Raw genomic sequence first — 25,753 nt, forward strand, 5'->3', positions numbered from 1 at the left:
GGTATGGTTTGTTTGTAAAGTTTAACGTCCCAAAGCAACTCATATTCATGTTTTACGTGGGCAGTTTCAGCTGCCGTTACAAGGAAGATCTCTCGAAACTCAGTTCAGTCTCCGAATCCCATGATCCCGCAAGTGCAAGCAATTTACGACTAAAAGGAGTGCTTCGTTTTTCATTATAAGTAACTTTAAATTAGTCGCCGACCGTTTTTTCGGACTTGAAGGGACCCGAAAAATGGTCCGAATAATCGAACAGTCCGAAAAATCCGTGAAGCACAAAAAATCACTTTATTCAGAGGAAATCGGCTTAAAAAAGTCGCCGATTTTACCTTGCGGCAAATTTCTTTTGCTGGCGACGATTTGCGCGTGTATTTGCGCCAAAGTTGTCGTTTCGCTGTACACGCTAGACAGCAAGTTCACAGCGTTCGTAATTTGTGCAAGCGATGGCTGTGGTAGGCCGCCCGAGTCGTCGGCGGAGTCCGACTCGTCTTCAGGTTGAAGAACCTGGCGTACAAGTTCGTCGTCCGTGAGGTCCGCACACATATCGAGGCCGTCGTCCACTTCAACAAACTCGCGGAACGTGGAGCCCGTTGGAATGTCCATTCCGTTCCCGCGAAGGTCAACGATGAGGTCTTCGCCACTGTCTGCAGTCAAATCTTCAGAATCGTTGCAGTCTTCTACGTCATCGACTTCATCGGCGGAGAATCCAGCGTGCCTGAAGCAATTAGCAATTGTTTCCGCTCTCACTGCCTTCCACGCGTCAGCCAGCATGCTAACCGCCGCAAAAAGATCCGTGGCGTACTCTTTCCCGTTGTCAAAACAAAGGACTGTGCGCCGCAGAAGACGGGTCCGATAATGCACCTTAAGGTTTTTGATCACCCCCTGGTCCATTGGTTGGAGCACGCTGGTGGTGTTTGGTGGCAGGTATTCGAGCCGAATGGCTTTCAGGTTGTCGAAAATGCCGTGAGCCGCGCAGTTATCAACAAAAATAATAACTTGTCGCCCCTGCCGCTCGAAACTTCGGTCGAGTCGACGCACGTAATCTTCAAACAAAGCATGAGTGATCCATGCCTTGGAGTTGCTGCAGTACCACACGGGAAGGTTCTTCGCGCCCTTAAAACACCTAGGATTTTTGGATTTGCCTATCACAAGAAGTGGCAGCTTCTCAGTGCCAGTGGCATTTGCACCTACCATTACTGTTATCCTTTCCTTGCTGTGGCGGCCCCCTGAACAGGAGTCACCCGAAAAAGAGAGGGTGCGGTCAGGCAACATCTTGAAGAAGAGGCCGGTCTCGTCACAGTTGAAGGTGTCCTCCGGGCTGTACTGGCTCAACAAGGGCTTCAACTTCGTCTGACGGTAGTCTGCTACCGTGGCTGGGTTGGCGGCTCCGCTCTCCCCGCACATCTTCTTAAAAGACACACCGTGTCTCTTCTTGAAACCGCGGAGCCATCCATCCGTGAACTTGAATTTTTCAATTCTCATTTTCACGGCCAGGGTCTTTGCCTTTTCCTTCAACGTGTCGCCCGACACTGGAAGGTTTTTCGCTAAAGCAGCTTTAAGCCAGAGTAGCAAGGCCTTCTCCAATTCGGGGTGGTCGCCTTTCCTGTCGTTCTTCTGGCTGCTGCTGTGGGACGCCTCAAAGGCGGAAAAAATCTTCTCCTTATTTTTCACGTAATCCGAAATAGTTTGCTTTGACAGTGCGAACTCCTTGGCCACGTCAGCTTGCGTTCACCCACTCAGCACTAGCTTTATGATCGCTGCCTTTTTCTCAAGGGTCATGGTAGAATAGCTCCCACGCTTCTTTGACGGACCAGGCAGCACCGGCGGGGCCATGTCCACAGCCCGAGTGCGCACCACACCGCTCGTCAAACACGCAAAAATGAGGCACTTTTCGTTCAGAGCGGTGGAACCGCCGGACGCAATCACAAAACGGCCAAAGGATTGACGGCGCGCCACTCGGTTGACACGGTCGGAGAAACTCGTGTGACAACACGGCGGACGTATGAGACAAAGCACAAAGAGATAGCTGCCCGCGTCAGCGTTGGCGACAAAAGCAGGTTGACGGCGATGACAATCCGACTGCCACCTCGAAGTGGCAGAGATTGCAGGGGCCTCTCCTGGCAAAAATGGGGCACCAAAACCATGTCAAGCCAATCCAACTGCAGAGCCAATCCACCTCAATCCAAGACGGCGCTTGTTGCGCCGGCGAAAAGCCGATAAGATGGCAGATTTTGGCCTGCAGGGGACTGAAATTAGTCCGAAAAATCGAACTTTCGGACTTTTAAAGTCCGAAATATCCGTCGCGAATATGTATGCGCTTCTATGGGGTGACTGACGGTGCCTCACTGAAGTCCGAAATATCCTACAAGTCCGAATTATTGGAGTCCGAATTACCCGTCGGCTACTGTATTTAATTCCATATTTGCACGCGTTTTCTGTATCGAGTATGCCACAAAACTCGACACAGAGCCAAGTCAATCCATTTAGGGCTCGTCTGGCTTCGCCTCTCATTGTTTTTCGGTGCCGCTTCACATGCTTACATTTCGACATTTGTACTAGCTAGGACAACAACATTTCATGTGATTTGGTAACATAAAGCGGTTGGAAATGCTGCCAGCTCTACCGATGCAGCACATCCGCTGACAGTACTCTTGTCAGTTGGCCGATTCAACTGTGACTCCCGACTTCAGCCATCATAGCGACTGCGCCCCCGTGACGGGGCAAAAATTTGTACTGGGTTTTTCAATAGGGTAGTATACTTTGTTGCAATCCTAGTTTACTTTTGTTCGCAAATACTAAGTGCATTCCAAAATAAACAAGAAGAACAATGTTTGCTAACCTTAAACTTTCATGTTTCATGTTTTTCATGTTTTTTTCATGTTTGATTCAATATTCCAAAGAACTTTTTTCCACACATTCATATCCAATTCATTTAGAAAATTTCAACATTTGCACACCCCAAACTTTTATGGGGTGTGCGTTATACTACCTGCGGCTCAGTTGAAATTTCTAATTTTAAGCTGACTCCTCAAATGTGTTACGATTCCCAACAGTTGCATTCAATGAATGCAGATCTACTACTATCACAGTTTAATGCTAACTGGACTATCGGCCTCGCTAAATGCTGTAATGGATTGGAATGCCAACAGCAGATGAAGGTGAGAAAACAAAACTGTGGTATTAGATGCCCCAATAAGCACATCGTGCTGAATGTGTTGCAGCTGCACAGGCCTGCTTCGAGCCCATATTTCTTCTGCTGTACGCTTTTTTCTTGTTCACTGCGACCCAAGATATGTAGTTTCTACCATCTAATAGGCTAAAATGAAAGCAATCAATGTCAAGAAACCGTAGTAATGCACATGTGCCGCATCCCTTCTTCTTCCTACACAGGCATAGCCACCATTGTACATGCTATGTCTTTTATCCACACTGATCTAAAATAAGACTGCTGCTAGTTGGTTCCTGTACCCATACTTACCCGATTATAATGCATAACTTTAAAAAATAAATAAATAAATAAATAAATAAAATAAGCCATAAAGTTGCATATGCGTTAGAATAGAATACAAACAGAAACCGCACAAATTTTGTCCTCGAATTTCTAGTAAATTCGCCACAACATGTTCGTTACATAGAGTTTTCAAATACATGCACTTCAATGGGGGCGTTAGGGAATCGAAAAACTTCGTATCGAGAAATTCACTACATGGAGGATCATTACATAGAGGTTTAATAGAGGAGTCGTGCATACTGACAGGCCTTTCAAGCATGTGGTGTACCTGTTAGAAAGGCTCAGACCTGAACCTGAGCCAATATAGAACCACTGGTTGTGAAGGTGCATCGAGTCACTATGACCCCTATGAAAAAAAAAAGTACTTTGTGTGTGGAGGTAAATGGCGATCGGACAGTCTCGTATGTGCTTGGTGTTCATGAAACCCGGTTGCCTGATTCCTGCTACATCACATTCTATGCCAGAGAACATTCTACATGGCATTCGTGGTATCACAGGACGTTCCCCGTCCGCCGCAGTGGAGGAGAGTGGCACTGGCAAACACCCTCAAGGATAGAATACATGCTACACAAATGCCCGAAAAAGTGGAAGAATAAAAAGCCGTTGCTGCAGTTCAGTGGTACAGCACCGGAGGTGAAATTTGAAGGTCGCGGGTTCGGATCCAATCGGCGGCATTTGGTTCTTTTTTTCCCCTCTAATTTCAAGTCAATTATCTCCATGTTTTGCTTAGCACTTCACACTGATATAGAAAAAGGATGCCCTACGTTGTCAGTAGCTGTTGGCTCCCTCCTTGTGCATGTCGTAACAAAGCCCCTCATTTTCCCTGCATTTGTTTGCTGATTGGCAAAAGCAGATCGATTAGATTTTCATCAGCGAGCCAACTCAGAAAAGCTTTAGGGACCAAATTAGGGCTAGATTGCAGAAATAAAGGAGAGCTTGCCAAATTCTTGCTATCACAGGTTTGGCTGCAAAAAGAAAAACAGACCCCAGGTCTCTGACTACAGAAGTCTTCAAAGTTACTGCTATGCAGCTGGCAAGGCAGAAAGTTCTAACATGGATGGAATTCAAATCTAGCAGATACTGGTTTAACACATGAAGACGAATTTCTGCTTCAAAAGAAAAGTGGAATCTGCCAGAAAGTTACAACTGATGCGATAGCACTGTTTACTTTCTATTGTGAAAAACTGCGCCGAAATAAACACACCACAAGACAGAGGACGGGACATTTCGGCGCAGTTTTTCACAATAGAAATATGAACCAACTAGCCCAAGAAACGGTATTAATAAAGCACTGTTGACTTCATCGTGACAAAATGGTTGCAATTAAAAGCCAGTTTCCAGTGAGACAAGTATCAATTCGTTTATAAAGCATGAAAATGTGGTGCGCATTAAAATTGAGTAATTACGGTAGCACATTTCTTGCTTGCCCATCCATATCTTCAGGGGGGTGAAGCGCGGCGAGGAGGTTCTGCTACACTCGTGTAGCGCCATGATCCTACTCCTATTAGTTATTTTTGCTTTACTCGCACAAAACGCTCTAAAAAGTAGGTCTATAAAGTACTGAAGTTCCTAAAGAAATGTTTTCACATTTTATTTTCTTACAGTTGTAAAATTTAGGCGATATAAAAGCTGATAAAAGCATACTTGCGATAATTTCGTATCGTTTCGTTTGCTGTACCTAGAACTACAGGGCGCTGGCTGTACGCAGCTGTAGCATGCGCGAGGTACCATCATGGCTGTGAACACGATTAGCAAAGGAGTGGAGAGGGTTTAGATGGGAGTGCCGCTGTCGCTTTCGCTCTAGTTTTAGTAGTATTAGCTCTATGCACACCTTGGTGTGGGGATCCATGAACATCTTGGTGAACATGTCGGTGACCTTCTTGAGGTCCGGCAGAGAGAGGGTGCGTCCCGACCGCAGCACCGACAGCAGGCCCAGCAAGCCCTCCTTGCGGTCCGACCAGTGGATGCTCGACAGGTGCTTCAGAATGCTTGGCACATCCTGCAACGCTACATGGCCCTGCAAGTAGATACGCTAACAACAATGTGACCTGTGTTCATTTTGTGAGAAATGGAACCACCCATGTAACGCACAAGTCGCGGCAATTCTTATGACAGAAAATACCTCACAAAGGAAATGCGTTCTTGAGTATGGTTTTCTGCAAGCAAGTTTCTTCCGGGCCAGCCGATGTTAACAAGTACTTTGCCAGCGGAGAGCTTCTGGACGCGAGGTAAAGCGTCATTTTCTGGGGCACTTCAGCAGACATGTTACAATTTTGCTATAACCGCCAGCGCATAAAAAAAAAAAAAAAAAAGAAGGAATTTATTGCTCACAAGAGAATGCTGCCATGGAGCATCGTTAGGTAGTTCCCTACTTTGACGTCTAAAGGTGAATTAAATGCAAGGCAAGGCACTGATAAAATACAGCAAGGCACTGATAAAATACAGCAAGACAACTCGTGAAACAAGAGAGAGGCAACCTTAAAAGCAAAATAGTATTGCCATCTCTTCCCCGCTCCTTTGCAATGCATGCAGAAAAAAGTATGACGCTCACGTTTGGCAACTCGAGGGAAATGTGCGAGCAGGCGCTGCATTCCAATTAAGTTCTTATTTACTCCGACAGAAAAATTTTTGAGGTTCCAGTCTTGCAATAGCACTGTTAGCCCCATTCCCACATTTCCCCAATGGTTGTCTATAGCCAATTTAACCTTTGACCTTTGTGAGAGCCAGTGAGATAGAGACTGCAGCCAATCTAAGTTGGCAAAATACAGAATATGTGCACTAGCACAATAAGTTTCATTTCACGTAAAGTTTCAAAGAAGAAAACAAAAAAAAATGGGTTATCCTGAATTCTTCGCTTCACAGCTTTGTGAGTGATGCTTTAGGTTTATTAAAAGTGCATTTGCAAAGTTTGATGATATGGTGTGTGTGTGTGTGTGTGTGTGTGTGTGTGTGTGTGCGTGTGTGCGTGTGTGTGTGTGCGTGCGTGCGTGCGGACAGGAAGAAGAGCGCACCTCATAACCTCCTCTGTTGTAGGAGCTGAATGAGCGATCTGAGCAGACGCTGGAAGTTTCACTCTCGTCCGATTGGTCATCGAAGGCGTTGTACCGGTTCTTCCTTGGGGGCGTATTCTGCAACAAGGAGCAGAAAGGTGGTTAAGAAAGGTAGCAGGGTGCAATAGCAATGCAGAGCTTTTTATATTGTGTTTAGAAAAGTTAGGTTTCAGTCATCAATAGTATACTTCAAGAAAACAATTTACAGTATTTTCGCGATAACGTAATTTTGCGTTTGGAGTTTGGAAGTATGAACGGGAGTGCCACCGAGACATTTACAAGAAATCCTGCGAAGAGAAGAGAAGGGTGCGTGGACATGGCAATCAATGTAAGCGGTCGTGAGTACACGTTCTGAACCGCTCGCTGTGGTGAATGCCAATGGGTGGCATTGCCTGGGATGGGAGGGGGGGGGGGGGGGGGGGGAAACAGTACAGCCAAGGAACCCAATGCGCAATGCTGCCACTCTTACACATGCAAACGTTCATGTTCAAAGTTGCACCTCTACCTCAGCTGGTGAACCGTAGGCCCTTGTTATGTAACCTCATGCTGAGAAAATTCACAATGTTGTTCTTGTCTTTTTTTAAAGAGCACACATCTTGTTTCCCTTTGTTCCCCTGAGCACAGACACTTCTGCCGGCTACAAAGAATTTGTTCATGGTTGTGGGGACACCTCAAGCATGCACGAGCACCAATATCGTATTTACCACGGAAAATTGATGCGAAATTGGAGGATGCGATAATTATGTGGGAAAAATTTTCAAGCAAAAGTTTTGGAGAGCTAAAAGAACATTTAAATAGGTGTGAATTGGGATTCTTAGGCCAGCTATTGTATATATAGCCAAAACATTACTTTCAAGCAGAACTTACCTTTGTTATAAAAGCACAGGGTCGCCAAAACCAAATTGCTAAAGCACTTTATTTGCCGCATGCAGCCTCATCATCACTCCCCGTGTTTCGTGGTATAATGTTCACAGCAGACCATACAGTTCTACTCTTGATCAGAGACTTGATCTGAGTCTGTGTCGACACTGCAATTGCTGTCTCCAGTAGCGTACTACGCAGAACTCATTGATGCCGAAGTGCCCACTGGCAGCGCGGTAGCTACGCTGTAGCACGTACTCGAAAGCTCTCAGCTTAAACGCCCTATCGCGATGTGGCACCAAGAACACTGTAGACGGTGGAACAAAGCAAGTAACACGGACGGAATGAATGAACAATGATGAGTCGTGGGGCCACCTCTCAAAATGGCGACGACTACGAGCATCAGGGAGGTTCCTATGATGATGGTGATGATCTACCCGAGCACACTATCGCCGCCTTGTAGCGTGCGCACACAACGAGGCCAGCTGGGTTCAGTAGAGCTCCAAAGATGGCGCTTGCTACTACTAGCAGGCGACTGTCGCGGTGGTAATATTGGTGGTGTGATGATTACGCTAGGAAACCAAAATTCCAATTTTTGGGGGATGTGAACATTATGCGAGTAAATACGGTACACACACGAGCAGATTTCAAACGTTTAGACCTGAAGCCAGCTAGTTGAGGGCAAGTAAAAAAAAAATAACAACATAAAAATTCCAACCAAATAACCCAATTTCATTCCATTCATCTGTAATTGTTGTTTAACCAAGTTTCGTTCCTAGACGTCCATTGTAGTTAAAATTTTCATATTGCTTTCCCGAGTTTTCATTACAAAACTGAAATGGAAAACAAGGAATGCAAACATATTTCAGTCCTATAGCATAACGCAACTATGAAGTATCAAAGAACAACATATATATCTTCAAGTGAAGCGCAAGGCACATGAAAATAATCGCCTCGTAAAGCTACATCTGGGCTATGACGCATGCAACAGCAGAGGCTAATGCAAGAAGTTCAACGACATTCAGTAACACGCCCTGCAACTCAAGGTTGACTGGGCTCACTTACCCAGCATTCCAAAGCATCTGCCACCGCAGCTTCGGCCTCTTTGCTCTGCTGCAATATCTGCTGAGCCATCAGCGGAGCTCCGGCTGTTTCCAAAGGAATGAGAAAGTACAAGGCATCATGAAGCCATCATGGACAATAAGATACCCGTAAACTAGTAATGCAATTGACAGAATGTTAATGGCATAGTTACTGAACAGCGAAAAACAAGTTTTGCAGTCTCTGAACTGAATGCAGTATAAAAATAAAAAGCTGCAGTCATGAGCACTTGCTATACCCACTGCAGCCAGGCATGTATTGAATAAAGAAAATGGTGACAGTCTTAGCTTGGAGAGACAAAATTTGAATTTGGTGCGTTCGACTCCTGTTTCGGGCAGCAAACTCAATAGTGCACAGTTGTAGTAATCCACCACATTATATATGAAGGACCACCCAACATAGATGTAAAGCCCCGCTTCTACCAAGCTGTACAAATGTGCCCACATACTCTAATGAGGATTTCCACTGGTCGCTTTGGAGCAGTTTTTCTGGCTCTGGGACGGCAATTTTGAATTCCACTGATTGACCAAGATAGGTTGCAGGTATTTCGCTGGTTATTTGAAGCAACTCTGGGTGCTCTAGTGCAATCCGCCAACCAGAGTCGGATTTTGCCGGAAGCTCCAGTTGTCAATGTCGTCATTTTGGGGGGAGGGGGGGCATTTTTAGTGGTTTTAGAGACGCTGGTAGAGGACACTGGGCATCACCTTTCCTTGCGCCGTGTCGAAGTGCATCTATCAAAAAACGTCCACAGCGTTAAAATCATTCGAGAGCGAGCTGCCCAGTGCTGCACTCCCACTGATTTATCAATTGCAACGCATTTTAGGGTGGGATGAGAATTAAACTTCCTTCGAATATTAAATCGAATATCCACTCACTTGTGATGGTAGTTGGGTGATACCGCTCTGACGCACCCATAAACGGGCGCCTCGAGCCTCCGCTCAGACGGCGCTCGTACACTGTGGGCATGGAAAGAAGAAGTGAAGGTGACGAACAATGTGCAAACACTGCACACACATGCCACACAAATGCGCAAAAAGATGGAAGCGGGGAAGCTTCGTTTCTTCTCTCAGTTGGTGAATGCATGTTTGTGGACGATCCCCTCACCTCCTGTCATTGCGGGGGAGGTGCCCGTCGGCCGTGTGGGGCTTGACTCACGGCTGGTGCCCACTGGCGTAGGAATGCCCGATTTTCGGCGCACCCGTCCTCCCGTGCCGTCCGCATGTGTAGCCGAATATGTGGCATAGCTCAGCCGCGACGTTGGGGAGCCAGACCTGCTGCTTGCTGCAAAGCCCAACAGCAGCATGAGGCACAGCTGTTCTTTCTATCCGACTAAACACTTCACATGTACAACATCAAAGCTTTAGTCTGTAGAAATCCATTGCTTTTGGTTGGAGCTTTCCCTGCACGGATCTTTCTTGGACTGTGCTCATTTGCCCCTTGCACTGGAACGTAACACTGGGATGGCCCCTTTACTATTCTCCCACGGGTCTGCAGAAGCTTGTTGCAGGAAGCCCTGCATTCGTTTGAAACCTTACAAATGCGTCTGAATGACTTTTTTTCATTATTGTTATTTATTATTCCTTGAATAGCAACTGTGTAGCAGTTACTAAAGCCATATAGCAACGCACAGGCTACATGCACATAGAGTTAAAAACCATGAGCGGTTCTATCTTGGAATTATGCTACGGATAAGACGTCACCAAATCGTAAGACGAAGCCACTAAACCAGGTGAATAATCACTTACGCTGTGACTGGGAGACACCCTTCGTTCGACTTCGGCTTATCCGCTCAGGTGATGCCATAGTGCTTGAAATTGTGTCTGCTCGCTTTGTTCCTGGACGAGCTGTAAGCCAATGTGAAAGAACAAGAAATGAACGAGCAACCAGTAAAGAGCGGCAGAGCTTACTGTCACAATATCACTGTGTGGTCGAGCCCATAGATGACCTGATTAGTATATTAAACACCTTAAGAAATGCGCAAGCGCTAAGCAGCACACCGGATGCCCATATATTGTGCGCATGTTTACTGCTCAAGATTTGTCATTTTGCAATACTAATGAGATGTAAGAAAACAGCTTCCACAAACAATTACCATTAGTCTAACATAGCCGAGCCATCAATAAGCTTCCCAGGGAATCGCAAAACAAAAGCTTATCATAAGGCTTAAATTCTGTCAGCATGGCGGCTGTGGCTTGAAGTTGATGTTTCACTTCAGAGTTGATCGGTGCACAAAGTACTACAGACTAACTTTTCCATATATTTAGCTATATATGCGATACACATCCAGCAGTTCCGTCAAGTAATAATGTATGGTACACTTTGTTTTGTGTTTTTACCTTTTACTGCTTTTCAGAATAGGGTATGCATGGTTTGAGCATTTTACAGAGACCGTGATCAACGTATATTCTAAGCATTGCGCTTGTTTTTCAAAACCGTCCAGGTACTGGTCAGTGGTGATTTAAAGCGGACTGCTCCGAGTCATAGAGGAATTCTAAGTAGAAACCAATTCTGTGCGGCAGTCACAGAAGATGAGAGCAAAAAATCTTGCAGTCAATATTCACAATCTGACAATCGTATACAGCTGAAACCAGACTTCAATGCTTTCACAACGGTAATAAGTGACACGGCTGTAAGACTACCAACTGCTGATTGCACCGAGATTAATGATGCAAAATTAATGTTGCTAAACACACATTTGCCCGTCTTCAGAGAAGGGAAGGCAACCACAATGCTGCGCTCTCGCTTGGCGACACTTACGCAAAGATGCTCCGGTGCCCCTGCTTTGTGCAGTGGAAAAGGCACGTGCTCGTGCCCTCCTCGCAGCCCCCAAGTCAATGGCACTATTGGACCGAACTAAGGCAACAAAATGAAAACAAAAGCAGCCAACACAATAAGGCAACCAAGGGGAAAAAACCAAACAAAAGATAAGAAAACGGCAAATGAGCAACACACAAATATGAAAACCAACAAAATAAGCACCTGCGTTAGCACCCATGTAAGAGGTGAACTAATGCCAGTTAGTCATGAAATGCTGTATTTACACAAATATAGCATGAGTTTTCTCAGTGCATCATTGGTTCCAGACTGCAGTCTCGCAATACTGAGAATGTAACGCGTATTTTTTTTTCCACACTCCGCAAGATATACAGCTCACAGCTTCAACCACCACACTCGCCACAGGGTAGGAGAAGCCAGCTTTCTGCCGGCCCTTGGGCAGTGTGGTGCACGCTGTTGAAGGAGAAGGCAGCAGTGAATACGGAAAGAAGGGCAGCAGAGACCACTGGGAAAAGTGAAGCCACTGGGAATTGAGTCAAGTAGGGAAAAATTGAAAATGACGAAATGGCACCAGGGGACTGGGCAGTATAAAACAAAAAGCAGCAGCGGCACCATGATGACTGTGGCCACTCACATGTCTTTTGCGCTTTTTTTTTTATTCCGAGATCTCTGCTGCAGTTTGCTTGCACAGCCAAGACGATATTATATAATATATAAGTAATCATTTTTCTGAGGTCTCTACACTGCCCCCTCCCATTATAGTTGCAGTTGCCTTATAGACGTGTAAATATGGTACGGTTATGACGACGGGAACTGACAGAGTACCATGGCTAACATTCTTGGTCTGCACAATGTCAGGGCACCAGTTGGAAAACACTGCGAGACAAGTAGGGTAGCCAGCCTGGAAGCACCAGATGGAAAACACTGCGAGCCAAGCTACTCATGCACTAGCATTCAAAATGTCAACGCACCAGAGGCACTCCTGGTGTTGTTGTATACGGGCACACCAGACCTCCTTCCCAGAGTTGAAGCACCACTTCCTGGCCTGTTGGCAATAAGACAGTAAATATGTTAGAAGTAACTGCAATGCATCACTTATGAAAGAAAGACAGAGTATGACAATATTACGAAAAAAGAGGAGGTTCAAGGAGCGGCGGGTTAATAAGCGGTTCATCATTTGATCAAACAGCACATACTTTGTGACAACCCCTTTTTTTTTTTTTCAAACAGTTAGTTAAGCTGCCTTACTTACCGCATTTACTCACATATAGGTCAATTTTTTATTTTTTTTTGCAGAAATGTTGCGCATAATTAGCTATCTACCTATATTTGTGACAAAAGAGCCTCGACCTATACTATTCGCGGCAAAATTGAGCAAAAGTAGCGGGCTAATGGAGTTGTATTATCGTGTCCGCTGTTCAAGCAGCGCAGGCTACACTGGTACTATACTTATGTTCGCAGTAAATACACAAAAAAAACTAAAAGAAAAATTAGTGTTGGCAAATCTAATAAAAACGTTCGGAACTGCTTTGAATGCTGCCGACTGCATTCAAGCCGACGATAAAGCAGTGCTTATGTAACCTCACGGCCGAAAATAACAGCGAATTTCTGCATGCCCCTGCATCGCTCTCTCGCTCATTTCTGTGGTTTTATCGTGGTACAGGATAAGTCGATAAGAAGATGGTTGTGATTGAAACAAATGCTCCGGCGGCATGTCGAAGCTGCAGTCGCGCATAACGCAAGTATTAATAATGGAATGTTTTGAACAGTTAAAATCCAGCAAAAGTGCTAGTGCAACTAATAAGCCGCAACAAAGATACTTATTGAAAGAATCATTGGCTTAACCAATTTGTAAAGGTGACGCTGATGTCCGCTTTCAAGTTGTCTACTTTGCAGGCTTCGTACAGGGCCCGTAAGCTCGTATACCAGTCACTAACCAGTCACCCGAAACATCTGTTGGCCTGTCTTTGTGTCTTTGTAGCTTCCAGTTTCCCTCTGCATCGCTGTTCTGCGATCACATTGGCAGTTGTGCGCTTGAGCGACGATGTCACGTCAACGGAGCTACACTGCAGACTTCGAGCGACAAGTGATTATTTTTGCGGAGAACTCAAACAACTGTGCCGATCAGCATGAGTTCGACGTAAATGTAAAGTTGATTAGGGGTTGCCGGAACCAGCGGGATCGACTGTTTGCTTGCAACGGACGGCGTTGTGCTTTTCGTGGGCCAGCAACCGGGAAGGATGAAACTCTCGAAAAGGAATTGAAACTTCATGTGGAAGAGTAGCATGCGAAGGGTCTCCAGGTGTCAGGCGACGACATAAAAATGGAGGCTTGGCAATTGGCGCAGCGAGAGGGGATGGGCCGCTCAATGTTTAAAGCGAGTCGGGGTTGGGTGCAAAAGTTGCGGCGCAACAGACTCTCTTTGTCGTAGAACGACCATCTGCCAGCATTTGCCAGCAGAGTACAAGGAGCGGCTGACGGAATTCCTGCGCTACATTATGAAGCTCAGGCATCAAAAGGATTAGTCTTGGCCAGATCGGGAACATCGACCAAACACCAGAATAGTTTGACATGTCCAGTCATACCACCGTAACAACGAAGGGGGAAAAGTAAGTGCACCTGTTGACGACTGGCCACGAGCATACGAGATTTACTGTTATGCTGTGCTGCACTGCAGATGGCTGGAAGTTGCCGCCGTACATAGTGTTTCGCCGAAAAACAATTCCGAAGAATAAACTATCCCAGAAAAAAGTGATAATCTGGTCTAATGAAAAGGAATTCATGAACGAAGAGATGGTTAAAGAATGGTTCCAGACTGTTTGGATGAAGCGACCATGTGCAGACTTGGGTCTTTCAAACATGCTCGTCTTGGACTCATTCACAGACCACATTTGCCAGGGCGTCAAGGAAGTCCTACAAAAGGCAGGCACCTGGTGATCATACTTGGTGGTTTGACATCTCAATTATAACCCTTGCATGTCGGCGTCAACAAAGCTTTTAAGGACCACGTCGTCAAATATTACAGGGAATGGCCCGCAAAGGACAATGCAGCCATAACGCCAATAGGATGTTGCAAGAAGGCTCCACTCAGCGAAGTGGCAACAAGGGTCAAGGATGCGTGGGAGGATCTTCCAGCAGAGATAATCAGGACAGGATTAAAAAAGTGCGGCATTGCTAAAGCACTCGACAGCAGTGAGGACATCATTAGGGATGTCAAGGTTGCCTGCGAAGCATCCCAAGAGGAAAGCTTTCCCATCAGTTCTGACGAGGATGTGGCTTGTGACAGCGACTAGCAGTATTTAGTGGCCAAGTTTATTGTGAATAAAGGTTTATCGTGTTCATGTTCCTCTGTTATATTCGTGGTCGACCTAAGGACTGTGTGCTGCTCTTAAGGCATTCTCTCAGAGGTAAGAAGCCTTCTAAAATTTGGCCTTGAAACTACTGCACCCATTCCAGCCCGTTCCTAGCAAGCAGCTCATGCAGAAGTGGAAAAAAGCTTGCCCCTTGACCATGCCAGGGGCGAAATAAAGGCAGTAACAACAACAAAAAAAGTTAGGCTGTTGCAGCAGATACCACACCTGAGGTTTTCCATGGATCCATGGCTGGAGACTGAATGTTTCAAGGGTCGGCCTTGGGCGCTGTTGAGTGAGTTGCTGCTTGAGGAATTGCTCATGCACAGCTCACCCTGCAACATGCGCTGTTTGCTCGTTTCCAGCGAGTTGAGCAGCACATCCGCCTGCTCCTTAAAATGATCCGCAAAGCCCCAGAAGGCCCTGCAAGACAGCACAAAAAGCAGAATAAAATATACTACTGCTCAACGCAGAGGCAGGTTAACCAGCCATATAAAAATCAGACGTAATAAAGGTAAAATACCAGAGAAATTATCAAAACTCTCGTGTCAAGCAGCAGACTGCTTTGTGCTAGAAAGATCTGGAAGGTATTACAGCATCTCGATATAACGAAGTCGGTACAATCAGCACTTGAATTCGTTAGATTGAAAAGGACTAGTATACAATGAAATGTTAACAAACATTGAGTGGTAAAAGCAGTTTCAGGTAGGAGCACATAGACAGAAAGACTTGCTTTCTAGGAGTGCCCATGCCGATTCGAAATGCTAGTTTCCTACTGTCTTGCACTTCCTGCTTTTTCTTTTTGCCCATATAAGTTCGAACCTGCACACAAAGCTTACACACTTAACGCCTAATGAAGCAGTTTTCCTTTGCGAAGCTATCCGTTCGCTGAACAAAAATTTGTGTTGGACGAGCCCTGCTAGCCGAAAAACAAAAAAGCGCCTTAAACACGTGATGAACTGGACTCATCAGGAGCCAGATATTAGTCAGCTTGTGGTGTGTCTGACCTGTCCAAGTCCGCTAGTGTAGAGTCTAGGTTAGTGGAGTTGCACAGTTCCCACCTGTTCTGCTTGTCTACACATTAATGTTGTGCTCAGTTATCCATCACCATACATGAGGTTTGCGCAAACAACAATAGCAATAATTAGCCCTAGGTAAAAAAAATTGCTAAGGCTGAGGTTAGGGCACTGATCAGTCCAGCTTGTGCTGTGCGCTGTGCAAGTTCACTACACATCTCGGGGACATCCTTGCTTGGAATTTGAGCTGCGGTAAAATCACAACCTGACTTGCCACAATGGTCTGCAAAAATAAATAAATAAAGAAATAAATAAACCAAAAATGTTAGTACTGCAACATTTATGTCAATATGAATACAGGCTTCTCAGGAGGATTGGAAATCATGCTACTTGAGGTGCTAGGCAAAAAAGAAATGCTACCAACTTGAATACAACAGGCCCTCCTGGTAACACCTGATCAAAGTCACAATGATGACTGTGGTTGTGGTCTACATTCCAAAATTAAGAAGGAGCAAGTTACTAGTACTCACTTGCGTGAAAAGGCACGGGCTTCGGGGTCAGCATCGCTGATTCCCTTCTTGATGGCCTCCTGGAGGATGGCGATGTGCCTTTCCAAAGAATGCGTGGGCCATATGTGCAACAGCTGGTCGAGAAACTCAAAGCATGACCTGCGAGAGGGAAAGCACATGCCAGCATTAGAAGCCATGGTAAACTCTTGATGCAATTGGCTACATTTGTCATACCAAAAAGAATTCCAGCAGCGTTATTTTTTTTAAAGAAAAGCCAACAAAGCACAGCAAGTTTCCCTGATAAAAACCACCGGAACTCGCCCAGATATGTTCCACATGAATGAAGAGGAGGTCCATGAACTTTTTGTCGCAAGTTTGCTTCAGATTCCCAGAAAAAGAAAGTAAAGGCTGGCAGGGAAAGCCTCTGCTACCCAGGCCAGACACCACTAATTATGACTCGCTGTGCTGAGATTTTAACACCAGCAAAGGTCGGTTTCTCACATTATGCACATGTAGCAATATGGGCAACAGAGGACTTTAGAAGGCTATCACAACTAAAATGGAAGCTTCGTAGTAATGAAACTTTCAATGCAAAGCAGTTAATTCCAAATGCACATTATTCGTTGAATGCGACAAAATTAACCGTTGAAGCGCCGCCCGTTAGCTGCCCCACAGCAGATACAATTAGCACTACAGATAAAGGAAAAATGCTACTCACTTTCTGATGTCCTTCGACTTCGAACTGAGGTTCATTGTGATGACTGGTATCAGCCGACTCACGTGAGTGTGCTAAAAGGAGAAGGAAAAAGTGTGCAAATGTTCAAGGCTTTATAGTCTAGCATTTGCCATGTGGAGTTGTATGCAAAGCCATTGTCAAAAATTTAGAGAAGGAGATTTGCTTTCAAGCCATACAGTGTGGATCGTAATGCACTCCCAGTGTTTCAAATCTCTCGAAGGCAAGAAGATTTCTTTTCCTACCCTTACGGAATAAACGGGAATAAAGGAGCACCACTACATGGTATAGGTCAAGTTATACAAACGTTATACTATCACACACTATTTTTTTTCTGTAGACATAAATTATCCATCAATCTTCACTCCTGGGTGCCTCCCAAATATTGGTGATTGAGTGGCAAGTTGGCTCACAAGCTTTGCCAAAGCAACAGCATTACTAAGTGCCCATGATTATCATTTTTGACAACAAATCGCACAGTGCAACAAGGGTAAGGATAAGAAACTAGGCAAAACTTCAATTACCTGTATAATGAACCGTACTGTGACAATGCCGGATGTAGACATTATCTTGGCACTGTTTGGAATTAAGTTTATAAGTGCTGGAAGTACAGCTTCGGTGAAGTGGTCGAGCTTGTGGCCCAACTGCTGCGATAAGTAACTGCAAGAAAAGATGCGAGCAGAATTTATCGATAGAAACCTGAGTAAGCCGAGCCTTTATAGTCCAAGCTACAGCAGAAATGGAGGACACCATCATGCTCACATAACTGCAATAAGCAAAGTCGGAGGTGTCTGGTGGCAAGGAAAAAGTGCTTTAGGTTTTGGAAGTGAATAAAAAAATCTCAATATATAAGAGCTATCGCAATACTGTACTAAGCACAGAGAATGCCCAGTGCCAGTCACCAATATGACGGCTGGTTCAAAAATAAGTTAGAGATATAATTCAATAAAACTTGTTGCTGGGCTAATTGGTGATACATTCTTAGAATAAAAGGTAGAATAAGAGAGGCTAGCCAGATTGGGGTAGATGGGCACAGTGTGGTACAAAATCTATTGGCATACATAGCTCTGACACTGCTTGGCACAGCCTCACGACATGATAGCCTCCAAACCTTTGAAACACCCAATGTTTTCTGAAGTGTCCATTGCCATTATTCACTGTCATGTGATGCAAACATATACGTAACGGGTCGTTACAATGCTTGTACTGTAACCTTCAGTGCCCGCAACCGTCACCGTTGCTACATTTGCTCATCTTTCTGAAATTTGACCACAAAACCCTTTTTCCCTTTTGTTGTTGGATATCACCTGACCTAGTAGATACTAAACTACTTCCAAGATGATTTAGGCAAATTCTTCATAATTCTGCGCATTTTCGGGTTCACGCCTAGATTTGCTCCTTCAAGTACTAGGAACCAAAGATAAGGTGCCCCTGGTGCCCGCAGTGCCTCTAAAGGGACACTGAGGATAAACTGAAGTTGGCCTATATTAACAGATTGCTATGTTCTAAAACTAAAGATATTGGTTTCCCTCAGGGGAAAAAAGAAAAAGATAGAAGCTCTTATGTGCCACGAAAGGCCACAAAATGAGCCAACAGTACTGGCAGTTTTTGCAAGCAAACTGTGATGATGCCAAGACAGTTTCTAGTCATCGGTGCCTACCAGCCATTCATGTCCCCTTCTCAGTGCCTACCGAGAAACTCATGCCACAAGTGCTGCTCCTGTGCTACTCCGTCCTCAAAGCACTTGTATGCATCAATGTCCTCTGGGCTCTCACCTTATCCACTGGTGTAAATTTCATTTAGTTTACATAGGGAGAGACAAAAATTTTATTTCCAATGCTAGCCTGGAGCTCTCGTAATGTCGGAACAAAGATTCTGTAAGGTTCCGAGTGAAATTTCACAACAACATAGTCTGAAACAGCTAATGCCAGTTCTAACCCCACTATGCTTAAGAATGTGCAAGTTCTTCATAAAATTATGCTAGATAAAAAGAGATACTATGTGAAAATACTGCGCAGTTCCACTTTGGTTTTGAAATTCCAAAAACATGTTTGTCTGAGAAAGTATATCAGCAACAGTGAAAATGTGGCATAAACTCAGGGCCAGCTTTTAACATCTCATCACGCATACAATCACTACACCAGGAAATGCATCTCCCGGTTAACATATTTGCGATCAATTCAGTCTACTGTAATGTATATCCATGAGGTACTTCCAAGTATTTGCTAAGTAACATGTGACAAAAGTTTTTATATCCAAGGTATGCTCTGATTATGGCTGGAAGTGTACACACACACACACATACACACACACACAGAAAAAAAAATGAAAGTGGCAACCAATTCTCAAGCTGGTCTGAACTTCAAACCTTTTCAATGTAACACTGAAGAATCAAAGAATGGCTGTGTCAGGTCTATTCTACAGGAACACAAAATTTTATATGCAGCAAGGTCCACAACTTTTGCCGCTAAACGAGAGAAAAAACTAAAAGGAGTAACAGAGTAGACAGCAAAAGCCAAAGATGCAAGATATGATAAGATGTGAGGTAGCACAAATACTCACGCAATAGTAATACAGGCCTCCCTGACTACTTGTGACCGTAAGTCCCTAACCAAAACTTGAAATGAAGGCTCCAGATGCCTCAAACTAATGAAAAGCTCTTCATAGACAGCAGCTCCAGCTATGAGTAGGCTACGCATGTGCCGCAGCTGGAAAAAAGGTGTATAAACTGCAGGTTAAAAAAAAAAGAACAAAGAACTTGGCGCAGAGCAGCTTTACAGCACACATAACAGAACAAATGCGTGAGCATCTTTTGTTAGGTACTTTGTACTAAGTCTGACGTGTTAGACGTTCAGGATTTACAAAGTGCATTAAGGCTAAATCAAGAAAGTAAGCATTAGCTATTGCAAACACAGAGTCAGAAACGGAACAAAACATTTACCATTACTCATTGGTGGACATTTCGTTTTTGCTAATTCCAGCACAACTACGCACTGAATGGCCCTGCACTGAACATCATGGGCAAAACTATCAGTAAAAGAAGTTTGTTTTTGCATCTCCATCCTACTGGTATGACGCATTTTCAGAGGTAGAAATTCTGAGCCTCCAGGAACTGCTTTGAACACATTATTAAATACTGCTTCATAAGTTGCTTCACAACAATACACAACAGGTACAGTGAGCTTATATACCATGTCCACTTTCCTCTCCCAGTCAGAACCTGTGTCAGACAGCACCTGTTTGACCTTCGTAAGCTCTTGCTCGAGTTCCTTTGCCGAGTAAAGCTGAAAGCAAAGAGAAACATTTTTTAACAGGACAACAAACGCGGACATACGTGCTGTGACAGCACGCAAGGCATTAGGCAGCTGCCAGTTTGTTCAGCTTGTACAAAGAGCAAACATGTGTGATACTCTACTTTGATACATACAATAAAGATCATGAACATGTTTTATTTTTGAGGCACAAGAGCAACTAAAACCCCAACTATGGCAGCCGCATGCTTAATTGGTGAACAGAGGCCTCCCGGGACTCTGAATGAAAAACTGGCTACGTGTGGAGATACCCGCATTATGCCTATCATTGAATATGAAACATTTTAGTGCCGTGTCAGCATATTTGTCGGCAAAAAGTTCCTCACACAAAAAAAGAAAAGAAAAGAAAAAAGGATTACAATGAATAGTTTTTCGAGAAAGTACAAGTAAGCCTGGAGGATCACTTTATAATGACCTACCTGAATTTTGGGAACATCCTCAAAAGATCTGATGAACATTTCTTCGTCCACTGCCCCAGCATTCGCTGTCAGGAAAGAAGCAGCCAACCGTGAGGCTCACATACTCGAGTATTAACCTCTTGCTTCTAAAACCAGTCATCATAAAAACAAGTGCCACAGCCATGGAAGTACCCTCTCTATGTGGTTGAAGCAACTAGTACCAATTAGGGCAAAACAACACCTCGCGTGGAAGGACTTGCTACCAACGACGCTGACTGCTCGATGAAAAAGCATATTTTTAAGGACGGTTTATAACCATCATTACCTATTAGGAACTGTGAAGGGGAAAAAGCAGCTTTATCTGTCAGTTGGGGAAGATGTCTTTAGATAATTTTTCCCTTTGGAAGCATATGTGAAAACTGTTTGTTTTGAAGACGCAAAGCAGATCATGTAGACCAAGTGCCTTAATCTAAAGGAACTATACTATGAACTATGTCTGAACAGGCAGAGTTTTCATTTTATGTGATAGGTAGCTGTAAAGTTGACTTTTTAATAGAAAACTTAAAGGTACTCAGCATGGATGCTGAAAAGCAGTAGCAGATCCTCCTTCAAGACCTTGCTTTGAGACATACCACAGAAAGAGCAACATCACATAAAGAGCAAAGAAATATTTTGAGATGCCACAACAAACCTATCAGGACTTACAAGGAAAAAAAAAATTGCTGTTCTGTTTATTTTCTAGACCGTTGCATTAATTTTCGGTGACAGTAATGGTTGGCAAGTACTAAAACAACTTCTCTAGTTAAAAGGTAACAGAACTCCTTACCCAAGGCTGGTAACATTCACTGACCCCATTAGTGCCATTTTCTTTCTACCGCTAACATGCTGCAAAACCCTTCTTTATATCAAGAAGAGGGGGGGGGGCTGAACTTTGCACAATGAACATTAGAAGGAATATCAACTACACACTAAGGCCAACTCCATCAGAATATCCTCCCCACTAAATATCAGTTTTCTGGTTCTCCCTGGCTATGTTGACATTTGTACACCAACAAAAGATCCATTTACCACTGATGAATTGGAATATAGATATATTCCCACAACATGCATCACACCCAAAGTATCCTTGGTGAAAGGTGGATTGCTACCATTCTTAAGTGGATGGCGGCAAAGCCTTTAAAAAGAAAACTGAAGTCATGCTGTTATACTATTAGGCGTCACTGTCTGTATATACACATGCTAGAAAAAGGAAGAAAATGTCTCTGCACTGTGAGCGGTTGATTTAAAAATAAGACTTACTGGTACATGTTTGCAATTACTGCAGCCCGACAACATTATACATAGTACATGTATATATACTAAGCTTCCCTTTCTAGCACGCAAAGCTTTCATTACTTGAGTGCAAGTTTTCCTGCATATCACACTTAGTCTATTCTCACATTTTCCCCAACTTCCCATCTATCACTACTTTTTTCATTTGGTTCCTGCGACTAGCATCCTCTCACCCTTTTCCTTGTTCCATGAAAATCACTACCACCAGCTAGGTTTAGCCAAAATGCATATTTGCATCTCACAGTGCGGCATGCATATAGCTAATGCACTGGTTATTTCAGGGAAGTCCACCACTCATTTCTATAAGCAGGCTTTCTGAGATATGGAGACTGTGTGGCAGCACAACGATACCAGTGGCGGGAGGGTCTTACAAAACAGGCAAATAATGTTAGCCGGTACACTGATAACTAATTTCTGAATGAACTTTTTAAAATTACACAGAGAAATCCTGTTTTAACTGAAGATTTGTAGCTGCCCATTACAAAGAGCATTATATGCTTTCAAATTCTGAAAATGCAAACACTCCAGGTGCAGTGCCATGAGACTTTTTTCCCATACGGGTGTTGCTTACAATGTGGGCTTTTCGAAGCACCCATCTTTTGATATGAGATAGCCTCGATTTGTTGAGCCAAGAGCATCAAGCGGAATTGTGTTTTCGAAATTCTAAGACGCAGTATGGTTATTATTGATGGCTGGCTATAACTCTCTAACTGCAACCAGATGCCCAACTGTAATGTTAGTGAGCCAGCTTACTAGTTAACATTACCTGCCTTCTGATGCCCACCAGCTCGAGAGGCCAGGTACTACAGCACAGTCATACCAATCTCCATAAGTCCATTTTTTAAAGAAACTAGTCACAGGTTTCTTCGAAATACATGGTATAGCTTTCAGCACAGTTCGAATTACAAGAGACTGAAAGCCTCTAATGTTCTAAGAGCCAATCTTTTTTACAAAATTATACAAAACTGTAAGGACCAATTTTTTTTACAAAATTATACAAAACTATATATACAAAACTAGGCAGTTGAAAATAATATGCACACCCAGTAGCGAACAGTATGCCTTTGCACATGAAGCAACAACGCTGCACAGAAGAGTTTAGTGTTATATCAGTCACGCACATAAAAGGGTGAAAGCACGAAATTAAGCTAAGCAGTAAGATGTCACAGCACGAGTTGCAGCACTTACTGTTTAACAGGCAGGCAAGCAACCTCAGGTATGTAACAGGCATGTACGGAAGCGGCCTAATACAAGGCAACTAATTCAGAGGCATTTGAAACAAATCTTGCATTTCAATATTTCTTTTTGTGGCCAACACAGAAATTTAAGAACACAAGAGCAAGGTTCCCACTGTTTACTATTTTTTTAGCTAAGCCAACCAAATTACGCTACATCTGCTATTCTAGCTTGCCTCTCACATGGCTATCTCTAGCAAGTGGACAGCAATGAAATAATGAAAGCCAAGCTTTAACTTTCCTCTCTTCCCTTCCTTGCCACTGTAGGCAACACAGAATGAATCATGGTAGTTATCAGTTGCTGACAATGTTACACAACCCCTGCAGGCAGCCCTTTTTGCTCAGCGCATAATCCCGACATTGAATATTAAACCAGGAATAAACTTTTATAAAAGCACATGCACAAAATCTTTAGGCACAACTGTTAGAAAGGTGTTAAGTACCTGATACAACAGCCTTAGCCGCAGGAGTACCTTTCAGACTATGCTTTCGTGTCAGCGCTTGGCAAGGAAAAGAAAACAGCTGTAAGGACTCGTCACAAACGGAAAACACAGGTGAACTTGTGCACTGATCAAAAGCAAAAACAAAGTACCAGCTGCAATTAGACTGTCCACACGAGCATTTGTAATGAAATGTTATGCAAAACAGCACACAGGGTTACGCTTTGCACCGCAGCTGCAGGCAGAAGGCAAATCAAATGGGAAGCACGCAAAGTAAGGCCTAACTGGGACAAAAGGAAAAACTTAATTACGGCACCTGTTTCGCACCTCCGGAGAGATGTCCTTGCCACTGACACGCGACGGCTCGTTATGGGCTACGGCTAGGATGAAACTTAAGGACGAAGCAGCAAATGCCCCTCAAAGCAGCCTTTCCAACCAATGGTGTCGATTCACTGTCTTTAAATCCTAGCATCTGCTAGCAGCTACGGCAGGTACAAGGATTAACTACAATTCCATGAGAACTAGTCAATGTGAATGCTCCTTCTTTGAGAGCAGGATAGCTCCCTTGAGAGGTAGCTGCCGGTTCATTCTCCAGTTGTAGGCAACGATAGTGGAAAGAACATCTCTCTATCATTAGAACTCAAATAAGTTTTCTTTAAATCACCCTTATCTTTACCAAACCATTCATCATGTTAAGAGACTTTTCAGCGATAACGAGCACAGTGAACCTGATTGCTTGTTGCAAGTAAAAACAGCCTCAATTCATCCTAGAATCTGATAGACTAGAAAAAATAATTTGCCAAGTACGCTCTATTCAACTGCTCTATTGTTTTCTTCAGAAAGGTCCCTGAAATGTCCACATTATCAGAGAATTTGGTTGGACAGAGTCTCGGAGTCCACTTGTTGAAGTTGAGGATAACATCGCCAGATCCGTTTGAAGCTATTGTAATGAAAACTACTGCACACAGGGGTGAAAGCATGCTCGAGCATTGTTGAAGCAGCTCAAGAAGAAGTAATAAAGCCATTCTGGAGCAACTTTGGAGTAATAAAACAAGTTTTGGAGTATTCTAAATATGCATTAGAGCGTTTTCCTCAGGTCAAACAATTTTAATAATTGCAATTTTCTCTTCGTGCCATACAAAAAATGCAATTTAATTCAACATTTAACGCTTAGCTGATTATGCACACATTTCCGACAAGATACGAGAAACTGCCAAAACAAGTAGAGATGCTGAAAATATCACAGCCTACAAGAGCAACAATTTGGAACAGACTAGCAAAGACAGAAGGCTTGCTTGTGTGCTCTTAATTTTGGCACCTTGACAGATTCAAATTTGAAGGCTACCACTTCAATGCACTCAAGAGCTGCCACTAGTTTCGAGTTCACATCAATGAGCAGCACATTTCTGCTCTCGATCCTGCACATAACCCTCTTGATCCTACAACTGTGTCAATAAATTTCTAGACACTGGTCAGTAGTGCTTTCAGGAAGCATAGAAGCATAGAAGGCTCTAAAAAAAGTGGGCTACCTTAATTTTAACACATTTGTGATAGGCCCTGTATGGCGTTGCAAAACTCTCAAGAACATTTCCAGTCATTGGCACCTCCGTGGTGTCACACTTGAAGTATATGTCTGCTCTGTTTAGGCTTGACACGCTTATTATTAACAAAGAGGGCCAGTGGCGAAGCACGTGCTTCTTTCCTAAATTTGCGGTGTCTGCTACGCTCACTTATCTCACCCTCAGTGATTCAAGAAGCTGGGAGAAGGTGCTATGTCATGTGCACACAGTATTTTTTTGTAATTAATTCCCTACACCCTCAAATTGCTTGTAGCTCATTTTGAATTAGCTTGCAAACAAACACCTGTTACGTTTTTAAGTTAAAAAAGTTTTATCAAGAGATACATTATATACATCCGCGACACGTATGTCGCCATAGTTTTAACTGTGGCAGCCCCTACAACGTGTACAAAAAACTCACAACATGCGATGACATGTTGCAACATGCAATACCATGAATAACACACAGTGCAGTAGTGTCCTGCTAAATTTGACGACAAAACAATCAAGGCAGCTGGTCCGGAGCAGGATGGAGCAAATGGAGCAGCAATTCCACACCGGTATACAGTGCAGTT

At 43.9% G+C, this 25,753-nt stretch overlaps 1 protein-coding gene across 7 annotated transcripts in view; it reads right to left on the reverse strand.

Moving 5' to 3' along the window:
* chb (CLIP-associating protein) overlaps window positions 1–25,753 on the reverse strand; it is a 185,728-nt gene that overhangs the window by 30,081 nt on the left and 129,894 nt on the right. For 5 of the 7 annotated variants that reach the window (XM_084606804.1, XM_084606803.1, XM_084606802.1 and 2 more), the window contains 16 exons: window positions 23,623–23,679; window positions 20,634–20,698; window positions 20,095–20,187; window positions 19,466–19,611; window positions 17,428–17,563; window positions 16,889–16,959; window positions 16,192–16,329; window positions 14,874–15,068; window positions 12,267–12,340; window positions 11,278–11,373; window positions 10,266–10,364; window positions 9,625–9,801; window positions 9,396–9,476; window positions 8,485–8,567; window positions 6,520–6,636; window positions 5,340–5,525 (listed from right to left, as the gene is read on the reverse strand). In XM_084606804.1, coding sequence (XP_084462930.1) covers window positions 5,340–5,525; window positions 6,520–6,636; window positions 8,485–8,567; window positions 9,396–9,476; window positions 9,625–9,801; window positions 10,266–10,364; window positions 11,278–11,373; window positions 12,267–12,340; window positions 14,874–15,068; window positions 16,192–16,329; window positions 16,889–16,959; window positions 17,428–17,563; window positions 19,466–19,611; window positions 20,095–20,187; window positions 20,634–20,698; window positions 23,623–23,679 — 1,814 coding nt within the window. The remainder of the gene's footprint in view (window positions 1–5,339; window positions 5,526–6,519; window positions 6,637–8,484; window positions 8,568–9,395; window positions 9,477–9,624; window positions 9,802–10,265; window positions 10,365–11,277; window positions 11,374–12,266; window positions 12,341–14,873; window positions 15,069–16,191; window positions 16,330–16,888; window positions 16,960–17,427; window positions 17,564–19,465; window positions 19,612–20,094; window positions 20,188–20,633; window positions 20,699–23,622; window positions 23,680–25,753) is intronic. The other 2 variants (XM_084606806.1, XM_084606805.1) reach the window with 1 other exon arrangement.

This window comes from Amblyomma maculatum, chromosome 6, assembly GCF_055883805.1.
Source record: "Amblyomma maculatum isolate TAMU_Amacu chromosome 6, ASM5588380v1, whole genome shotgun sequence".
NCBI classification, from domain to species: Eukaryota; Metazoa; Arthropoda; class Arachnida; order Ixodida; family Ixodidae; genus Amblyomma; species Amblyomma maculatum.